We start from the raw sequence: 17,681 nt of genomic DNA, 5'->3' as shown, positions 1-17,681 counted from the left end.
TCTGCTATATCAGCCTGGATGGCCCTCCGTCGCCTTAAACTCAACATGGCAAAAACAGAACTCCTCATACAGGCCCTACTACCTCCTTCCACATTACTGTTGGAAGTACGATCATTCACCCAGTAGCCCAAGCACGCTGCTTAGGGGTCACACTCGACTCCTCTCACATTCAAAACGTTTCTAAAACCTGTCGCTTTTTCCTCCGCAATATCACTAAGATACGCCATTTCCTCTGTTGCTCGACTGCTAAAACACTGACTCAGGCCCTCATTCTCTCCCGTCTTGATTACTGTAACCTCCTGCTGTCCGGCCTTCCTGCCTCTCACCTGTTTCCCCTACAATCTATCCTAAACGCTGCTGCCAGAATTGCTCTGCTCTTTCCTAAATCTGTCTCCGCGTCTCACCTCCTGAAATCCCTCTCCTGGCTTTCGATCAAATCCCGCATCTCACACTCCATTCTTCTCCTCACTTTTAAAGCTTTACACTCTTCTGCCCCTCCTTACATCTCAGCCCTAATTTCTCGTTATGCACCATCCCGACTCTTGCATTCTTCTCAAGTATGTCTTCTTTCTAACCCCTTTGTATCTAAAGCCCTCTCCCGCCTTAAACCTTTCTCACTGACTGCCCCACACCTCTGGAATGCCCTTTCCCTCAATACCCAACTAGCACCCACTCTATCCACCTTTAAGACCCACCTTAAGACACACTTGCTTAAACAAGCATATGAATTGCACTGTGGATAATACTGGACACATTATATAAAGCTTGGCCCCCTGAAGACGCACTTACCAGAACTCCCTCTGTACGTTCTCCCTACCAACCAATTAGACTAAGCTCCTCGGAGCAGGGACTCCTCTTCCTTAATGTTACGTTTATGTCTGAAGCCCTTATTCCCATGATCTGTTATTTATATTATCTGTTATTTATTTGATTACCACATGTATTACTACTGTGAAGCGCTATGTACATTAATGGCGCTATATAAATAAAGACATACAATACAATAGGGAAAAACGTGCTATATGAAAATGTATTATACAGACGGATGGAAGGGAAGTAAACATAATTATGCCCCCTTTACAAAGCGTAAGACCTTGAATATGGACTACAATTTTGGGCACCACTCCATAGAAAAGACATTATGGATCAAGAGAGAGTGCAGAGAAGAGCCACCAAATTAATAAAGGGGATCTATCTTATGAGATGCTAGCTAAATTAGATTTATTTACATTAGAAAAGAGGCGTCTAGGAGGGGATATGATAACTATATACAAATATATTCCGGGACAGTACAAGGAGCTTTCAAAAGAACTATTCATCCCACGGGCAGTACAAAGGACTCGGGGGCATTCTTTTAGGTTGGAGGAAAGGAGATTTCACCAGCAACAAAGAAAAGGGTTCTTTACAGTAAGGGCAGTTACACTGTGGGATTCATTACACATGGAGGCTGATGGCAGATACAATAGATTTGTTAAAAAAAAAAGTTGGACATCTTTTTAGATAGGAAAGGTATACAGGGATATACCAAATAAGTATACATGGGAAGGATGTTGATCCAGGGATTAATCAGATTGCCAATTCTTGGAGTCAGGAAGGAATGTATTTTCCCCCTTATGAGATATCATTGGATAACTTGTCACTGGGGTTTTTTTTTTGCTTCCTCTGGATCAATATGCTGTAAGTACTGATATAGGATAAAGTATCTGTCATCTAAATTTAGCACAGGTTGAACTTGATTGACATGTCTTTTTCAACCTCATCTACTATGAAACTATGTATGTAACTATGTACACACTGTAATTTATTTGAGATATATATATATAGATATCTTATACTATATTAGTGAAAGCACTGTATGCCTGCCTGCCTGCCTGAATGTCCGGTGTCCCTAGGGGAAATCTCATTGGTCCCTTGGTCCGCCCCCGCACACCTCTCATTGGCCTGAGGCGGAGTGACGGGCCAAAGGACACACAGGGACACACACACACACACAGGGACACACACACACACACAGGGACACACACACACACACAGGGACACACACACACACACACAGGGACACACACAGGGACACACACACAGGGACACACACACAGGGACACACACACACACACAGGGACACACACACACACACAGGGACACACACACACACAGGGACACACACACACACACACACACAGGGACACACACACACACACACACACAGGGACACACACACACACACACAGGGACACACACACACACACAGGGACACACACACACACACAGGGACACACACACACACAGGGACACACACACACACAGGGACACACACACACACAGGGACACACACACACAGGGACACACACACACAGGGACACACACACACAGGGACACACACACACAGGGACACACACTCTCCCCCGTCAGTTGGACCGCAGCTCACCTTCCACACCCCCCCCCCTCCTCTCCCGGTGCCCCTCCTCTCCCGGTGCCCCTCCTATCCCGGTGCCCCTCACTCTCTCCCCCCTCCCCACCTTACCCAAATCCCCACGCTCCGCAACATCCCCAGCCGCACCATCACCCTCACCGTGCGCCGCCCTGCTGCTCAGCAGCAAACTCCAGGCTCCTCCCCCCTCGCGGCGCGGCCCTCCTGCTCTCCCCCTCACGTGCGCCGCTACCGGAGAGGGGAAGCGCGGCCCGGGCCTCCTGCTCTCCCCCTCACGTGCGCCGCTACCGGAGAGGGGAAGCGGCGCGGGACTCCCCATCACGTGCGCCGCTACCGGAGAGGGGAAGCGGCGCGGGACTCCCCATCACGTGCGCCGCTACCGGAGAGGGGAAACGCGGCGCGGGACTCCCCATCACGTGCGCCGCTACCGGAGAGGGGAAGCGCGGCGCGAGACTCCTGCCACTCTTGCCCACCCCCCCAGCTTCCCGAACTCACCTCCTGCCCCAGCCAGATGCCACGGGGTCAAGGTAAGTCACACACCATCTCCCACCCACGCACTGTCACCCAGTCACCCACACACTCACCCAAACAGTCACTTTCACCCACCCACCCAGTCACCCACCCACCCACTCAGTCACCCACCCACTCAGTCACCCACCCATTCAGTCAGTCACCCATTCAGTCAGTCACCCACTCACCCACCCAGTCAGTCACCCACCCAGTCAGTCACCCACTCACCCAGTCAGTCACCCACTCACCCAGTCAGTCACCCACTCACCCAGTCAGTCACCCACTCACCCAGTCAGTCACCCACTCACCCAGTCAGTCACCCACTCACCCAGTCAGTCACCCACTCACCCAGTCAGTCACCCACTCACCCAGTCAGTCACCCACTCACCCACTCACCCACCCAGTCAGTCACCCACCCACCCACTCACCCAGTCAGTCACCCACCCAGTCAGTCACCCACCCACCCATTCACCCACCCAGTCAGTCTCCCACTCACCCACCCAGTCAGTCTCCCACTCACCCACCCAGTCAGTCTCCCACTCACCCACCCAGTCAGTCTCCCACTCACCCACCCAGTCAGTCTCCCACTCACCCACCCAGTCAGTCTCCCACTCACCCACCCAGTCAGTCTCCCACTCACCCACCCAGTCAGTCTCCCACTCACCCACCCAGTCAGTCTCCCACTCACCCACCCAGTCAGTCTCCCACTCACCCACCCAGTCAGTCTCCCACTCACCCACCCAGTCAGTCTCCCACTCACCCACCCAGTCAGTCTCCCACTCACCCACCCAGTCAGTCTCCCACTCACCCACCCAGTCAGTCTCCCACTCACCCACCCAGTCAGTCTCCCAATCACCCACCCAGTCAGTCTCCCACTCACCCACCCAGTCAGTCACCCACCGACCCAACTCACCCACCCAACCACCGACCCAAAGTCACCCACCGACCCAAAGTCACACACCCACCGACCCAAAGTCACACACCCACCGACCCAAAGTCACACACCCACCGACCCAAAGTCACACACCCACCGACCCAAAGTCACACACCCACCGACCCAAAGTCACCCACCCACCGACCCAAGTACCCACCCACCGACCCAAGTACCCACCCACCGACCCAAGTCACCCACCCACCGACCCAAAGTCACCCACCCACCGACCCAAAGTCAAACCGACCCAAAGTCACCCACCCACTCAGTCACCCACCCACTCAGTCAAGTGTCACCCACCCACCCAGTCACCCACACACTCAGTCAACTCAGTCACCCACCTAGCTGTCAAGGGGGAGGGGTAGCCTAACCCTGTCGTACGCCCCCCCAAAATTACATCCCGGGCAACGCCGGGTCTCTCAGCTAGTTATATATAAAATAAAGTTACATATATACATATAGCTCTGGGAGCTTTGCCTCCTTGTCTGACACGTGTAGGATCACCTTGAACCAGGCACAGTACTGCTACTTTTCAGCACAGACCCTCCCCCACGCTCCTCACCGTCATGGAGGATTCGGTGGACCTGCGGTCCAGGGATTTGGCTCTGCGATAGGGGGACAGAGAGGAGGCAGAAACGTCCGGGATGGAACCGACCCCAGGCTCTGGTATAAAGTCCTGCGAAGAAGAGATCAGAGTGAGAGGGGAAAAGATCTGCCAGGGGTGTGGGGTAATCTCCCAGCCCCCTGAGGCAACATGGAGCGGAGGTGGAGATACTCAGTCCTGTTTTAACACAGGCTGAAGCAGCGGACGCCAGGTAAGGGCTTCCATAGGTTCCTAATCTTTACAGCCCATTTGATTTCGGATTTCCTTTATTGGAGTCGTGTCTCCAGCAACGCTACATAAAGGAGATCAGGTCATACCCCTTTAGGATTGATTCCATACTCCTGGAAGGCACCCGGGGCTAGAGCGGAGGGGAATTTCCTTTCCAACGCATTGTGGGGTCATCTAGAAGGGAAGGGGTGAAGGTACAGGCCTCCGAAGTGGTTTCATAGGACCTGTGCGCAGGTGCCACAAGGTAAAACTCATATAACAGCTCTACACTGTTACAGTGTAACAGTGTAACCGACTAGCCCCCTCGCTATCCACCTTTAAGACCCACCTTAAGACACATCTGCTTAAAGAAGCATATGAGTAGCACTGGATAATCATGGACACATGACACAAAGCTTGGCCTCCTGCAGACGCACTTACTAGTATTCCCTCCTACTGTCTCTGTACGTTCTCCCTACCTACCAATTAGATTGTAAGCTCCTCGGAGCAGGGACTCCTTCCTTAATGTTACTTTTACAGTATGTCTGAAGCACTTATTCCCATGTTGTGTTATTTATATTTGTTATTTATATGACATGTATTACTACTGTGAAGCGCTATGTACATTTTATGGCGCTATACAAATAAAGACATACATACATACATACAGCCCCCCTTTCTCCCCCTCCCCCCCCCCCCCCCCCGGCAAGGAGACGGATAACATATCATCCACAGGATGGGAAATGGAACAAACTAGAAGAGGTTGCCACATTGATTATATTCAAATAAATATTCAGAGTTGTTTTATCACCTGCAAACAATGGCCCTCGTGCTGTATATAAAGCTCACAATTGAGCAGTGTATCCGCCATGCATTTATGGTACTGGCCTCTGAAGTGGAACGTCCGATTGTAAACATGGCAGGACAGGGATGTAATGCCCACACCCTGCCCGCCTTGTGCAATGTAACGTGTGTGGGAGACGCTTACCCGCTTCCTGGGAAAGGCGCGCTTCTCGCTGCGCCCTTGCCGGGCCTCGCTGGTTCGGGTGGGAGAGCAGGCGGTCTCCATGTTCTCCGCTTTCTCAATGTCCAAAGCCTCAAATTTTTCGATGACCTGGGACCGTCTGGAAAACACCGGAAGGAAGAGAAGGAGGACACGCTAAGAGCGAAGGCAGAGAGTGGGGTGTGAGCATTACACACGCGCGGTGAGCCGAACGCACACCCAGAGGTGCCCCCAACCCTCCACCCACATTAAAAATACCGAGGGCGGAATCCGAAAACAGCGATTCCATGTTTCAAACATCGTCACCCTTGGGAGTAGAAATATATGTTTAGATGGACAGTCCACCATGAATACCGTCTTCCCTACCACGTCCTGCAAAGTGTCTTATAAGAGACAGTGTCCTATGTTTGGGTAATGATGGGGTCATAATTAGTTAATACAAAAAGGAAGAGAGTGACAATCATACAAGCCTCTTACCCCAAATATTGTAAAAGCCCTCAGACATTTGATTAACAGGGGGAATATTAAAAGTAAAATGTAAAAAAATGATTACAAATATTGTTCTACACACTTTTTTCTTTCAGAACATTAGATCAGACCAATAAAAATCAGAGACATCAGCGCCCTCTTCAGGCAGGGCAGGAGGACACAAGTGGAGAGGCTCTTCCTGTACTTGGGTGCCCAGAGCACAGGACACGCAGGTCTGCGATAACCCAGCAAATATTTTTTTTTGGTTTGGTTTTTTCTTTTTTTAAACGGACACCAAATTAACCCCATGGGTGCTGAAAGGCGGAGGCAGAATGACAGACGAGAGTAAAAACCCATCCTGCCCCCAATAAAGATGTGGTTATATACTCTGTGAAGAGGCAGAAACCCCCCAGAAATGGGCAAGCCTCAGAACAAGTTCATGCTTTACCAGGTGCTATCCAAATATTGCTGGAAGGGCAACGAGGCACTTTATAGGTTAGATTGCCATAGAATCAGCCCACCCCTATAATATTGGATGGGTTATGGCAGCCCACAGGGTCCTACATGAATCCCCCCGACCCACACATACCGGAGTGTAAAAAACAAAACAATTAAGCACTTGGCCATGTAACAGCTTCTCCACCAACGCTCAAGATTTAAGGTCGGGTCAAGGGTGTTTGAGATTTAAGGTCTGGATTTTGAGCATAAGAGACGAGTCGCATTTGCGGAGCACGTAACGGAAGCTGCACTGATCAGGGCGAAATTGCAGAGCCGTTCTGAGAATGCCTGTAATTACATCCATCTTTAAGGAGCCCCGAAAAATATTAGTTTACATAACAAGCGAAGGATTTCATCATGAGGTGTGTGACCAGGAGAAAACAGAGACATTTGAAATAAAGATACAACTATAATTACCACTGTAAATAATATATTGTATTTATCTAGGGCAGGGGTGGCCAACTCCACTACTCAAAAGGCCACCAACAGGTCAGGTTTTAAGGATATCCCTGCTTCAGCACAGGTGGCTCAATCAGAATGACAGCACCACCAATGCTCAATTAGGGATAACCTGAAAACCTGACCTGTTGGTGGCCCTTGAAGACTGGAGTTCGCCACCCCTGATCCAAGGCCTTTCTATCCAAAAATGGTTTGGGACACAGGTATTTCTGTAGCCAACAATAGCAGGTGGGTAATGGGGCGATAGAGAGATCACTCTGTATAATAGGAGGTGGGTAATGGGGCGATAGAGAGATCACTCTGTATAATAGGAGGAGGGTAATGGGGCGATAGAGAGATCACTCTGTATAATAGCAGGTGGGTAACAGGCCAATAGAGAGATCACTCTGTATAATAGGAGGTGGGTAATGGGGCGATAGAGAGATCACTCTGTATAATAGGAGGTGGGTAATGGGGCGATAGAGAGATCACTCTGTATAATAGGAGGTGGCTTTGGCTGGAACTGAACCCACAACCTTGTTTATTCAAGACTAACACTGCAAGCACCTCCCAATGCCTGGGGGACGGGGCTGTTGCTTTAAAGTCAGAGCCCTTGGTGTGTGTGTGTGTGTGGGTGCACGGTGCTGCCGCTGTGAGCGTGTTCAGACACAGGCGGAGGTGCACGGCAACCCCCTTTGGCCCTAGGATTTCTGGCAGTTGCACCTAACTTCATAAGATCACAAAGTGCTTTAATACACCGCCGGTGTGTCTGTTCTCTGGAAGCCGTTTGATGTTACACAGTTACACGCCATTACATTCAGCGTCTCCTCCCGGACTCCGGAGTCACTTGTTAAACACTCGGAAATCCCCAGCAGGAGAATCTGGTTCTACTCTCCCCTGGAGCAGATTAGGAAGCCTCTCCATACAAACACAGGCGTGCAACACACACACACACACACACAAACCTGAATCTGCAATTACTGGGGATCGGAGCAGATTCCTTTATTTGTAACTAACAGGACTGTCAGTTGTGACACGGAGAAGGTTTAACCTGATCTTCACCGTTAGAACCAAAGCAGCCAGTTTAACCTATTGTGCAGTTTCCATGTTTTATCCGGGTCACACGGGTTTTTGTGAAACCCACCCACATATCCTTGGCTTATTTCTAAGCATTCCTTTCCGACGTCTGTCCTGATCAACTGTGGGGTCGCAGCCACTTTCCAACATGAACCACGTGACCCCATATGATGGAGTGCCTCCTATAGGGCTGTACAGGCAAGACGTTGATCTGATAAAGTTACTTGTGCATTTTGAATTTGGATGGAGAAGGGGTTGCAGGCCCAAGTGCTTTGTTTTATTTCAGTGCGCGCAGTGAGTCCAACAACACCTCTCCCCCTCGTCACCCCTAATATAAGCATTCCATTGGTTAACTCTTTCACTGCCGTCGTGCTATGAGCTTCACGGCCCTCTGGCAGTGACGTGGTTAATTGATCAGCAGCAATACCACACACCGATCATTGACCTTTGTGCTGCCAGACAGGCCTGCAACGCTCTGCCCTACAAGCAGTTTGCAGAACCCATCTGGTAGTGAGAGGGTTAAATTCATAGAGGGGGGAGGGCAGCAAAGGAGGTAGCAGATTTGGGGGGGAGGGGGAGAAAAAAAAACAGGCAGATTTGGTTTTCCTAGGAGAGAGACAGTCACATCTCTGGTCTCATACACTTGGACACTGAGATGAGACGGCAGCGAAGCGGGCGCAGAAAAGATGGCCACCTCGCGCAGCAGCACAGCAGCAGCAGGAGGAGGAGGTGAAGAGCAACAAGACCTGGAAACAGAAAAAGTCTGGAGAGTGAGTGAACAGGGAAAATAAACACACACAAAAGGAAAATTACTAATTATCAGAGAAGTCAGTCAAATCAAAAACCATCATCTCGTACAACACAGGGGAGGATTGCAATCAGATTACACAAACACGGCTTATTTGTACCCATTGGTCATTTGAGGGGGGTGGGTCATTGGCTTGAGCACGGGATTGAGACGGATATTGGAACAGATTTAAGAAAAGCAGGTGTACACAGCAGCAGGAGGTGGGGGACGCAACTAAAATCAGCGCTGTCCGTTTTCTCGCGGTGACGCAGTGCGCAGGATACAGGGGGGGGGGGGTCTTTTATTCTGAAGCATGCGGCTTTCCTTTCTAACCCTTTCAGAGCCAGAGGCGGCGGCTGATCGCGGCGTTCACATAATCCTTCCCCTCCACTACGGATTAATAATAATGTAATCCAAGATTTTTTTGTTCAGGGAAGTTGTGTATTAAATACCTGCAGCGTTCTTTCCTAAATGACGACGCGCGTCTGACATGCGGCCTACGGACAAAGTCAGATCCGCTCACATTATTTTAAATGTCTTCATTCATGCTGTATAGAAATGCCTGTACAGGCTAACCGCACAGAGAGGCTGCAGTTTAATAAGTAGGAGTTACATTGCAGATGAGGTTGAAAAGATACATATGTCCATCAAGTTCAACCTATGCTAAATTTAGACAGATACTTATCCTATATTTGTATTTACAGTATTTTGATCTAGAGGAAGGCAAACAAAAAAACCCCAGTGACACCTCATCCAATGCTGCCTAATAAAGGGGAAAATACATTAATTCCTGACTTTAAAAGTTCCTAAGTAGCAGATAAAATCTGTGTGAGCTGCGATATTTGTTAGTAGCTTTGTGCATTTTCCAGTTCTAAACAGAAGCATTAATACTGCTACAGAAGGTGTTCCAAGGCTAAATCCTTCCACTTTCTGGGAAGCCGGTCATGTTATTTTGCAGCCACCTCTGGCCCTGGGAGGATGGGAAAGGGAAGATGTTTTTGCAGAAGGTATACAGCAGAAACCAGCACACGAGTATACAGACCATGCTTCCTAATGTGAACGGGACAAGGGTTTGATGCCATTTCTTTTACAGAGTGCCCTCCTGCTTTACGGTTTCACAGCTGTCCCAATGCTGCACATTCACAGAAGGGAAACTATGTAACAATGCACTGCAAGAGTTGGATTACCAAAGTCAGACCCCAACTATAAATAGTGTCCAGACAGGCTGCGACCTCCACACACTGCTCTATGTAGTAACAAAGGAGGGCGATACTGTATCTTACAAGCTTTCCAATCTCTCAGGGTCCTTCATTGGGTTACCCATGAGGTAGGAAAGCTTGTAACATATCCACCACTTGTAGGGCCAATAAAAGCTATCATACCCCCTACTCCCCCTTGTTACTACATGGAATGAAGGATCAACCTGGCTACCCACACTCTGCTCTAAAGACAGAGCAGGTTATAGGCAGGGGGTACAGACATGTCTCCTGGTATTAAAAGTTAATTGGCCTGTCCTAAATAATTCAGCATTCAGAAGCACACGCGTATCTGGCTCCCTGCTATGATTACAATATGTTACTGATGCAATGACACCGCAAAGCCCCTTGTGACATGCTACTCCTCCATCACCCCACCAAATATGCCCCAGATCCCTACCTGCAACACCCCTCCCTCCACCCAAATATTCTGCAGCTCGCTCCATGCAACCCCCATTCCCCCACCCAAATATGCCCCAGATCTCTACACACAACACCCCTCCTTCCACCCAAATATGCCCCAGATCGCTCCATGAAACCCCCATTCCCCTACCCAAATATGCCCCAGTTCGTTCCATGCAACACCCCTACCTCCACCCAAATATGCACCAGTTCTCTGCCGGAAAGGGGGGGGGGGGGAAAATGACCCATGGCAAGGGGGGGTGGGGGTTAGGGTGTCTGACTTTTACAGAAGGTGTCGGGGAGCCCAAACACAGAGCAAATACTTTAACTATTTGGCAGCAAGAGGCAGATAGAGAAATAAATCAGATTTTCAGCACATTTTTCACTACCCGAGTCTCTGGTTATATAGATTTGCTAGTGCTGCACTAAATGACTCCGCAGTACTCCCCCTCAGCGGATACGACCTTCCTCCTCACAGACTCACCCCAAACCCAAAATCTCTTCTGCACAAAAAGCTGCAATGCTTCTGACATAGAAAAGAATTCATTTCCTGACATTCAATTATTCACAGGGAACGCACACATCGTCTGCAGGTTCAGACAGGAACGGGTCGTACGCCAAAAATAAATTCACTCTAAAAATAAATGACCCGGCAAACGTTCAAAGTGTAACTTTATAAGCCTGTGAACCCAGCCAAGATCCTATACCCAAAACATGATTACAATGTGAAAGAGCGTTACATTGTGTATATTGCTGCCTTTTTTTTTTTTTATATGTACACTGTGTGCTAATTTGCATGTCATTACCCAGAATCCCTGGCTGCAGCAGAAGCACTGTATGCTAAGAGATGATGGGGAAAGGCAGGGTTGCAGACCTGTCTGAGACATGTGACTGTGCTCACAAGGGGTATTTTTATTTTCTATGTACAGTAAGTGGAAGAAGTTCGTTCTATAGACCTGTACTTTACTGCTGCCTGCTCTGGCAGGGAAGTGGTTACTGAGCACGCGTGATGCTCTGAATGAATTTTCATTGGCACTGAGCGCTCACCTCCTCTGTTGTCCGAACAAGCGTGCGACCTCCTCCTTCCCCGGGCTCCTGGCCCGCGTCCGCTGCTCCAGCCGCCTTTTCTCTACCTGGAAGGCATCTCTGTGGCTGATTCTCCGGGCGCGTGGCACATCAGCCAGGATGGCATATTGCCGGTTGGCACGGTGGGGAGGGCAATGCACAGACCACTCTCCCCCGTCCGGCTGCTGGCAGAGCCAATTACCTGGGGGGGAAAAAGGGTCCGGTCCTGGGCTGAGTGCGTTGGGGATACTGTACCTGCTGGGAGCGTCGGGGGCAGAGGGCGAGGGTGGCGCTTGCAGGGCCTGCTCTTCTGCCTTCATGTCTTTGGTCTTCTCCAGAGAAAAGTATCCGCTCTCCACACGAGTCTTCCGCCCGCCATCAGTGTGGTCTCCGTTCACCAGCCCTCCGTCTGTAGACCAAGGTGAAGAGGAGATGTTGTACACACCCAGAGAAGTGGGGAAACCATAAAATATTTGGTGTTTTATTCGGACTCCCACATAACGGTATGATCCAGCTCAGAGGAGGAGCAATGTGAGAGAGGGAAAGTCCAAAAACAGATGAGAGAGAGATCACAAGTGAGAGAGGTCAGAGAACACATGCACAACATATGAATAGAGGGTGCAAGGAGGGTGGGACAGAGTGATCCTTATCATTGGTATGGTTTTCTTGCCCCCAGGTCAGTGGATAACTGATAAAAAGATAGGCAGGAGGGGAGTGGACAACAAGGAGGTGCCTGTTGTAGAAGACAAGTGAGCGTCAACCTCTCCTCCAACCCCAGGATCAGCAACATGGCCGCTATCTTGCTGGAGGATTACAGCAGTGAGTGGGAGGAGAGAGATCTGAGCCAGCACTAGGGATCCTCCTGCCGGACATCCCTCACCCCCAACCTCACAGACAGAGCTCCACAAACATGGTCACAGGCCAGGGGTTCAAAAAGCTGCACTGCAGCACATGGACATCTCAGCCCTTTGGATAGGCTGGAAGCTTAGTCACGCTGCAGCCCCTTGGTCACTTAAACCCTCTCTCTTTGGTTCATAGTAACAAGAATACCCCATACTTTCTGCAGACAGATGGAGAACAATGTACATTCCGGATATATCTCGACAGATGACCGCTCACCCTCTGCCCCCTGTGCTCACCATCTCTGCTGTCTGGCATGGGCTCACTGGGGGAGGAGGGAGTCTGCAAAGGGCTCGGGATGAGGCCACTGCTCTCCTGTGCTTCTTTGCCCCTAATCTCCTCTTGCCACAGAGTGGATTTGGTGGCCGGGACCTTCTCTGCACTTGGGATGCCGCTGCTGGTCACCGCCATCTTGGCTGGTCCGGGCTCCTGAGAAGAAGGGAGAGAAAGAAAGAGAAAGAGAGAGAAAAAGAGAGAAAGAGAGAGAGAGAAAGAGAGGGGGGAGGAAGGGAGAGAGAGGGGGGAGGAAGGGAGAGAGAGGGGGGGAAGGGAGAGAGAGGGGGGGAAGGGAGAGAGAGGGGGGTAAGGGAGAGAGAGGGGGTAAGGGAGAGAGAGGGGGTAAGGGAGAGAGAGGGGGTAAGGGAGAGAGAGGGGGGTAAGGGAGAGAGAGGGGGTAAGGGAGAGAGAGGGGGGGGAGGGAGAGAGAGGGGGAAGGGAGAGAGAGGGGGGAAGGGAGAGAGAGGGGGGAAGGGAGAGAGAGGGGGGGGAAGGGAGAGAGAGGGGGGGGAAGGGAGAGAGAGGGGGGGAAGGGAGAGAGAGGGGGGGGAAGGGAGAGAGAGGGGGGAAGGGAGAGAGAGGGGGGGGAAGGGAGAGAGAGGGGGGGGAAGGGAGAGAGAGGGGGGGGAAGGGAGAGAGAGGGGGGGAAGGGAGAGAGAGGGGGGAAGGGAGAGAGAGGGGGGAAGGGAGAGAGAGGGGGGAAGGGAGAGAGAGGGGGGAAGGGAGAGAGAGGGGGGAAGGGAGAGAGAGGGGGGAAGGGAGAGAGAGGGGGGAAGGGAGAGAGAGGGGGGAAGGGAGAGAGAGGGGGGAAGGGAGAGAGAGGGGGGAAGGGAGAGAGAGGGGGGAAGGGAGAGAGAGGGGGGAAGGGAGAGAGAGGGGGGAAGGGAGAGAGAGGGGGGAAGGGAGAGAGAGGGGGGAAGGGAGAGAGAGGGGGGAAGGGAGAGAGAGGGGGGAAGGGAGAGAGAGGGGGGAAGGGAGAGAGGGAAAGAGGGGGAGAGAGGTGAGGGAGAGGTCTTTGTTAAAACTTACACTGGGCTGATCTGACAAACAGGCTGTTGCCCTGAACCTCTCTCTCTTGCTCACCCTGTATTAATAGGATACTTGAGGAAAGTCACCGTAGCAGCAGTGGCTTTGCCTCTGGCGGTGTGCTCCATACTCTCTCTCTCTCTGCATTCATTTAATGTGTCTTACAGTTTTAACACTATTAGTAATACGGACCGATATGTTCAATTCACCTTCCAACAAACCCCATTATGTGCCGGGACTAGAACATTTCATGTTTGTCCGTCTCTCTCCAGACAGTGAGTGCTACTTCCAGCACAGATAATAATGTGTTTGCTGTGTGAATATTCAGAGACCCAGCGGTCCTTAATCCCTTCCGTGCCAGATTGACTGTAACACAGTTACAAAGTTACTCAGGACAGCAGGAGTTAGGTTACCAGAAGGATTTAACTCAACATTCCATTCTCTTGTGGAAGTAAGGGTGGCTATAACTAGAAATGACTGGTTATAGAGGGGGGAGGGCAGGATATAGCTAGAAATGACTGGCTGCAGAATGGTTAAGAATGGATATCACCGGGTGCCACAGACACCCTACATAATGTTGATGGGTGTGTAACATAGGTGATGGGATTCGGTGTTGAAGGATCCCCTCCCTTCACATGGACATCTCCCATGTCGTAGGATCCCCTCCCTTCACATGGACATCTCCCATGTCGTAGGATCCCCTCCCTTCACATGGACATCCCCCATGTCGTAGGATCCCCTCCCTTCACATGGACATCTCCCATGTCGTAGGATCCCCTCCCTTCACATGGACATCTCCCATGTCGTAGGATCCCCTCCCTTCACATGGACATCTCCCATGTCGCAAGATCCTCTCCCATCCATGGACATCTCCCGTGTTGCTCCTTACAGCTTCCAGTGGGTGTGTAAAACACAGACTTCATCTTTTAGGCGCTTATTATATATATCCTAAAGCAGCCGGTCGCGACTCCCCATGGCCTGGAATGTGGGACTTCGGACCATTGGCTGCATCATGGTCTATAGAATAGGCCCCAGAGGAGTCGCCGCCTTCTTTTCTATCCTTGTGCATCCGAAGACCGAAACGTCAGCCCAAGAGGCAGGTCATTTATGGTGAAATTGCTCCTAGCACCTCTGGAAGATTAATGCGTGGGACAGCGAGAGCCACTTGCCTGTTACCATGTATAGTAACAGTGTGAGGCTGGACACTGCGAGATCCTCCCTGACATCACCCCCTCGCTCTGCTCCTCTCTCCCTCCCAGGGAGAAATGCTGGATTGTGACAGCTATTCCCCATTCTCCCACACGTTATCTGTGGGGTCATCTAAGGGGAGGGGATTGGGGAGCTAAACGGAAGGCCAAGTTTCCAGTAATGGGACCTCAAACCAAATATACAACACTTTCCAATTTCACCCATATGCACATCAAATCTGCTATATTGACCCCTGAAATAGTTACGGGTGTTCAGCAGCAATGTCCCCCGTCCCCCATGGGGGGGATCCACTTCAAATAAAGTCACAAAACCCTGTAGAGATTAACCCTTTGCTGCCAGAGGGACCAGCAATTCTTTGAAAATCTAAACACTGGCAGCAAAGAGGTTAAAATTCTACATCAACATTATGAGCATTCTAAAGCAGCAATCCAAGTGAACCGGGTTTTTATTTTTGTGTTTTATTAGTAACACAGGTTTGAAGCGGGGGGAGAGGGGGGGAGGGGGGGGTTTGCGGAGCTGAATCTCTAATTTCAGCTACAGGGATCCCCCTCCACTCCAAGATACTTACCTCCTTAGGTACGACCGGTGCGCTGTTTAATGGTTCTGGTTACGCGGGCTAATAGAAAGCCGCACCAGATGACGTTACGGCTTCCTATTGGCCCAAGGGACGCAGGAGCTTTGAAGGCTTAGCTGCTAACGGCACCCCCTATGGAGGTGTCTCTGGAAGCAGAGGTTCCCCGGAGCTCCGGATACCCCCCGCTTCAATTCTAGAACCAGAGATAGTTCCACGTACCAAGAACGTGGCACAGCGCCGGTCACACACTGGCGTTACCTGCGGTGTGGGAGGCTCCACCTTTCTCTTCTTCTTCTGATTCTGCTTGTTGGTCCTCGGATACACGGCCAGCATCTCCAGCCACCTGGAGGAAGCAGAGGGGGCAGCGGGTGAGACACGCGCCCCAAACACTGTTACAACTTCCTAAACTATTCAGCATCTGCCTCAATCCCATGCGCAGTCGCTGCATAAATCCCAATGTGTCTACACCAGGGGTTTCCAAACTTCTTTTTTTTTAAGGAATCCTTAAGTATATTGTGAAATTCTAAGGAACCCCAACCCTCTCTAATAGTGTGACTGTGATCCGATTCATTGTAAGGAACCCCGACCCTCTCTAATAGTGTGACTGTGATCCGATTCATTGTAAGGAACTCCGACCCTCTCTAATAGTGTGACTGTGATCCGATTCATTGTAAGGAACTCCGACCCTCTCTAATAGTGTGACTATGATCCGATTCATTGTAAGGAACCCCAACCCTCTGTAATAGCGCGTCTGTGATCAAATGAATTGTAAGGAACCCCAACCCTCTCCAATAGCGCGTCTGAGATCACATGCATTGTAAGGATCCTCAACCCTCTCTAATAAGACGCTTGAGATCAGATACATTGCAAATTCTTCTGTATTTGGTACAATTTTCAAACAAAAAGAAAATGGCAGAGAACCCTTTGAGGATGCCCGCATAACCCAAGGATTCCTACAAACCCGGGTTTAAAAACACTGGTCTCTACACTGAAGAGTTGACAGTCTGCACTCCAAGTAAGAAGGGTAACAATAAATTAAAAGTTACAATTTAAGACACAAAACTAAACCATAATGCAGCACAACCAGTTGTGAAATGTAGCACTGAATTCCTTTAAACCTCCAGATTAGGATAACACGAGGAAGAATTTGAAACAGAGCGCGTAAAATTACATCTATTCTTCTGTGCTGAACATATTGCGGGACGTCTTACAGCAACATACTCTCCACACGCGTCCAAGGCAGTGTTCTGACCACCCAGCAACAACTCAGATTATTAGGGAACGTCAAGATAAATGATCACAATTTTTTTAGTGTCTGCAGCAATAACATGAAGTCAGCCATGAAAGTACCCATCCCAATGTTTCCGTCGGTGGATAGATCCTTAAGTGGACATAAGCTACACACAGAAATTATTGTCAATATCATCATATCCCCTTGAGGGTGTCAAGAACAGGAGTGTGTTAAGTGCGTGCCAAGAACAGGAGTGTGTTAAGTGCGTGCAAGGAAATTTACACGGGAACATCCGCCCGTGCAAAGAGCACTGCTGAGTTTATACAACGCGTAGTGGAGCATTTCAAACACAAACAGAGACAGAGTGAGTGAAGGGAGGAGAGAGGGGCGCGAGGAGGAGAGGAGGAGAAAAAACACGGAGGATGGGTTCCAGCAGAGCAAGAGAAAAAAAGGGAAAGAAAGTGACTGAAGGATGCAAAAAAGAGGCTTCATTGGTGAGAGAGCGAGCGCAGAGAGCGAGCGCAGAGAGCGAGCGCAGAGAGCGAGCGCAGAGAGCGAGCGCAAGCCCATTAACTGCAGCCGTTTGGCCACCAGGACACTTGACAGTTGCAGATGGCTCAGGGAGTCTGGGCAATTCCGGGTAATGCCGGTAACTGCAACCCATGACCTTAATTACCCCTCAAAAACCTAAACATAATAATCTTAACCCTACAAAGCCTAAACCCTGTGGGGAAAAGGCCGGTGGCGAATTGTCCCATTCCTGTTTGGGAAGGGGCCCCATGGAAGGAAAA

The 17,681-nt window shown here is 50.3% G+C and overlaps 1 protein-coding gene across 8 annotated transcripts in view; it reads right to left on the bottom strand.

The window, feature by feature from the left end:
* The window catches only part of MPRIP (myosin phosphatase Rho interacting protein), a 123,214-nt gene that overhangs the window by 46,769 nt on the left and 58,764 nt on the right, over positions 1 to 17,681 (bottom strand). For 4 of the 8 annotated variants that reach the window (XM_075565848.1, XM_075565849.1, XM_075565846.1 and 1 more), the window contains exons 5-9: positions 15,918 to 16,002; positions 12,814 to 13,003; positions 11,657 to 12,083; positions 5,669 to 5,804; positions 4,432 to 4,545 (exon numbers count right to left, since the gene is read on the bottom strand). In XM_075565848.1, the coding sequence (XP_075421963.1) occupies positions 4,432 to 4,545; positions 5,669 to 5,804; positions 11,657 to 12,083; positions 12,814 to 13,003; positions 15,918 to 16,002 (952 nt within the window). The remainder of the gene's footprint in view (positions 1 to 4,431; positions 4,546 to 5,668; positions 5,805 to 11,656; positions 12,084 to 12,813; positions 13,004 to 15,917; positions 16,003 to 17,681) is intronic. The other 4 variants (XM_075565850.1, XM_075565851.1, XM_075565854.1 and 1 more) reach the window with 1 other exon arrangement.

Source organism: Ascaphus truei, chromosome 11 (assembly GCF_040206685.1).
Source record: "Ascaphus truei isolate aAscTru1 chromosome 11, aAscTru1.hap1, whole genome shotgun sequence".
Lineage (NCBI taxonomy): Eukaryota > Metazoa > Chordata > Amphibia > Anura > Ascaphidae > Ascaphus > Ascaphus truei.
Note: the sequence above shows the minus strand (reverse complement) of the source record. Positions and strands in the feature narration are given on the sequence as shown.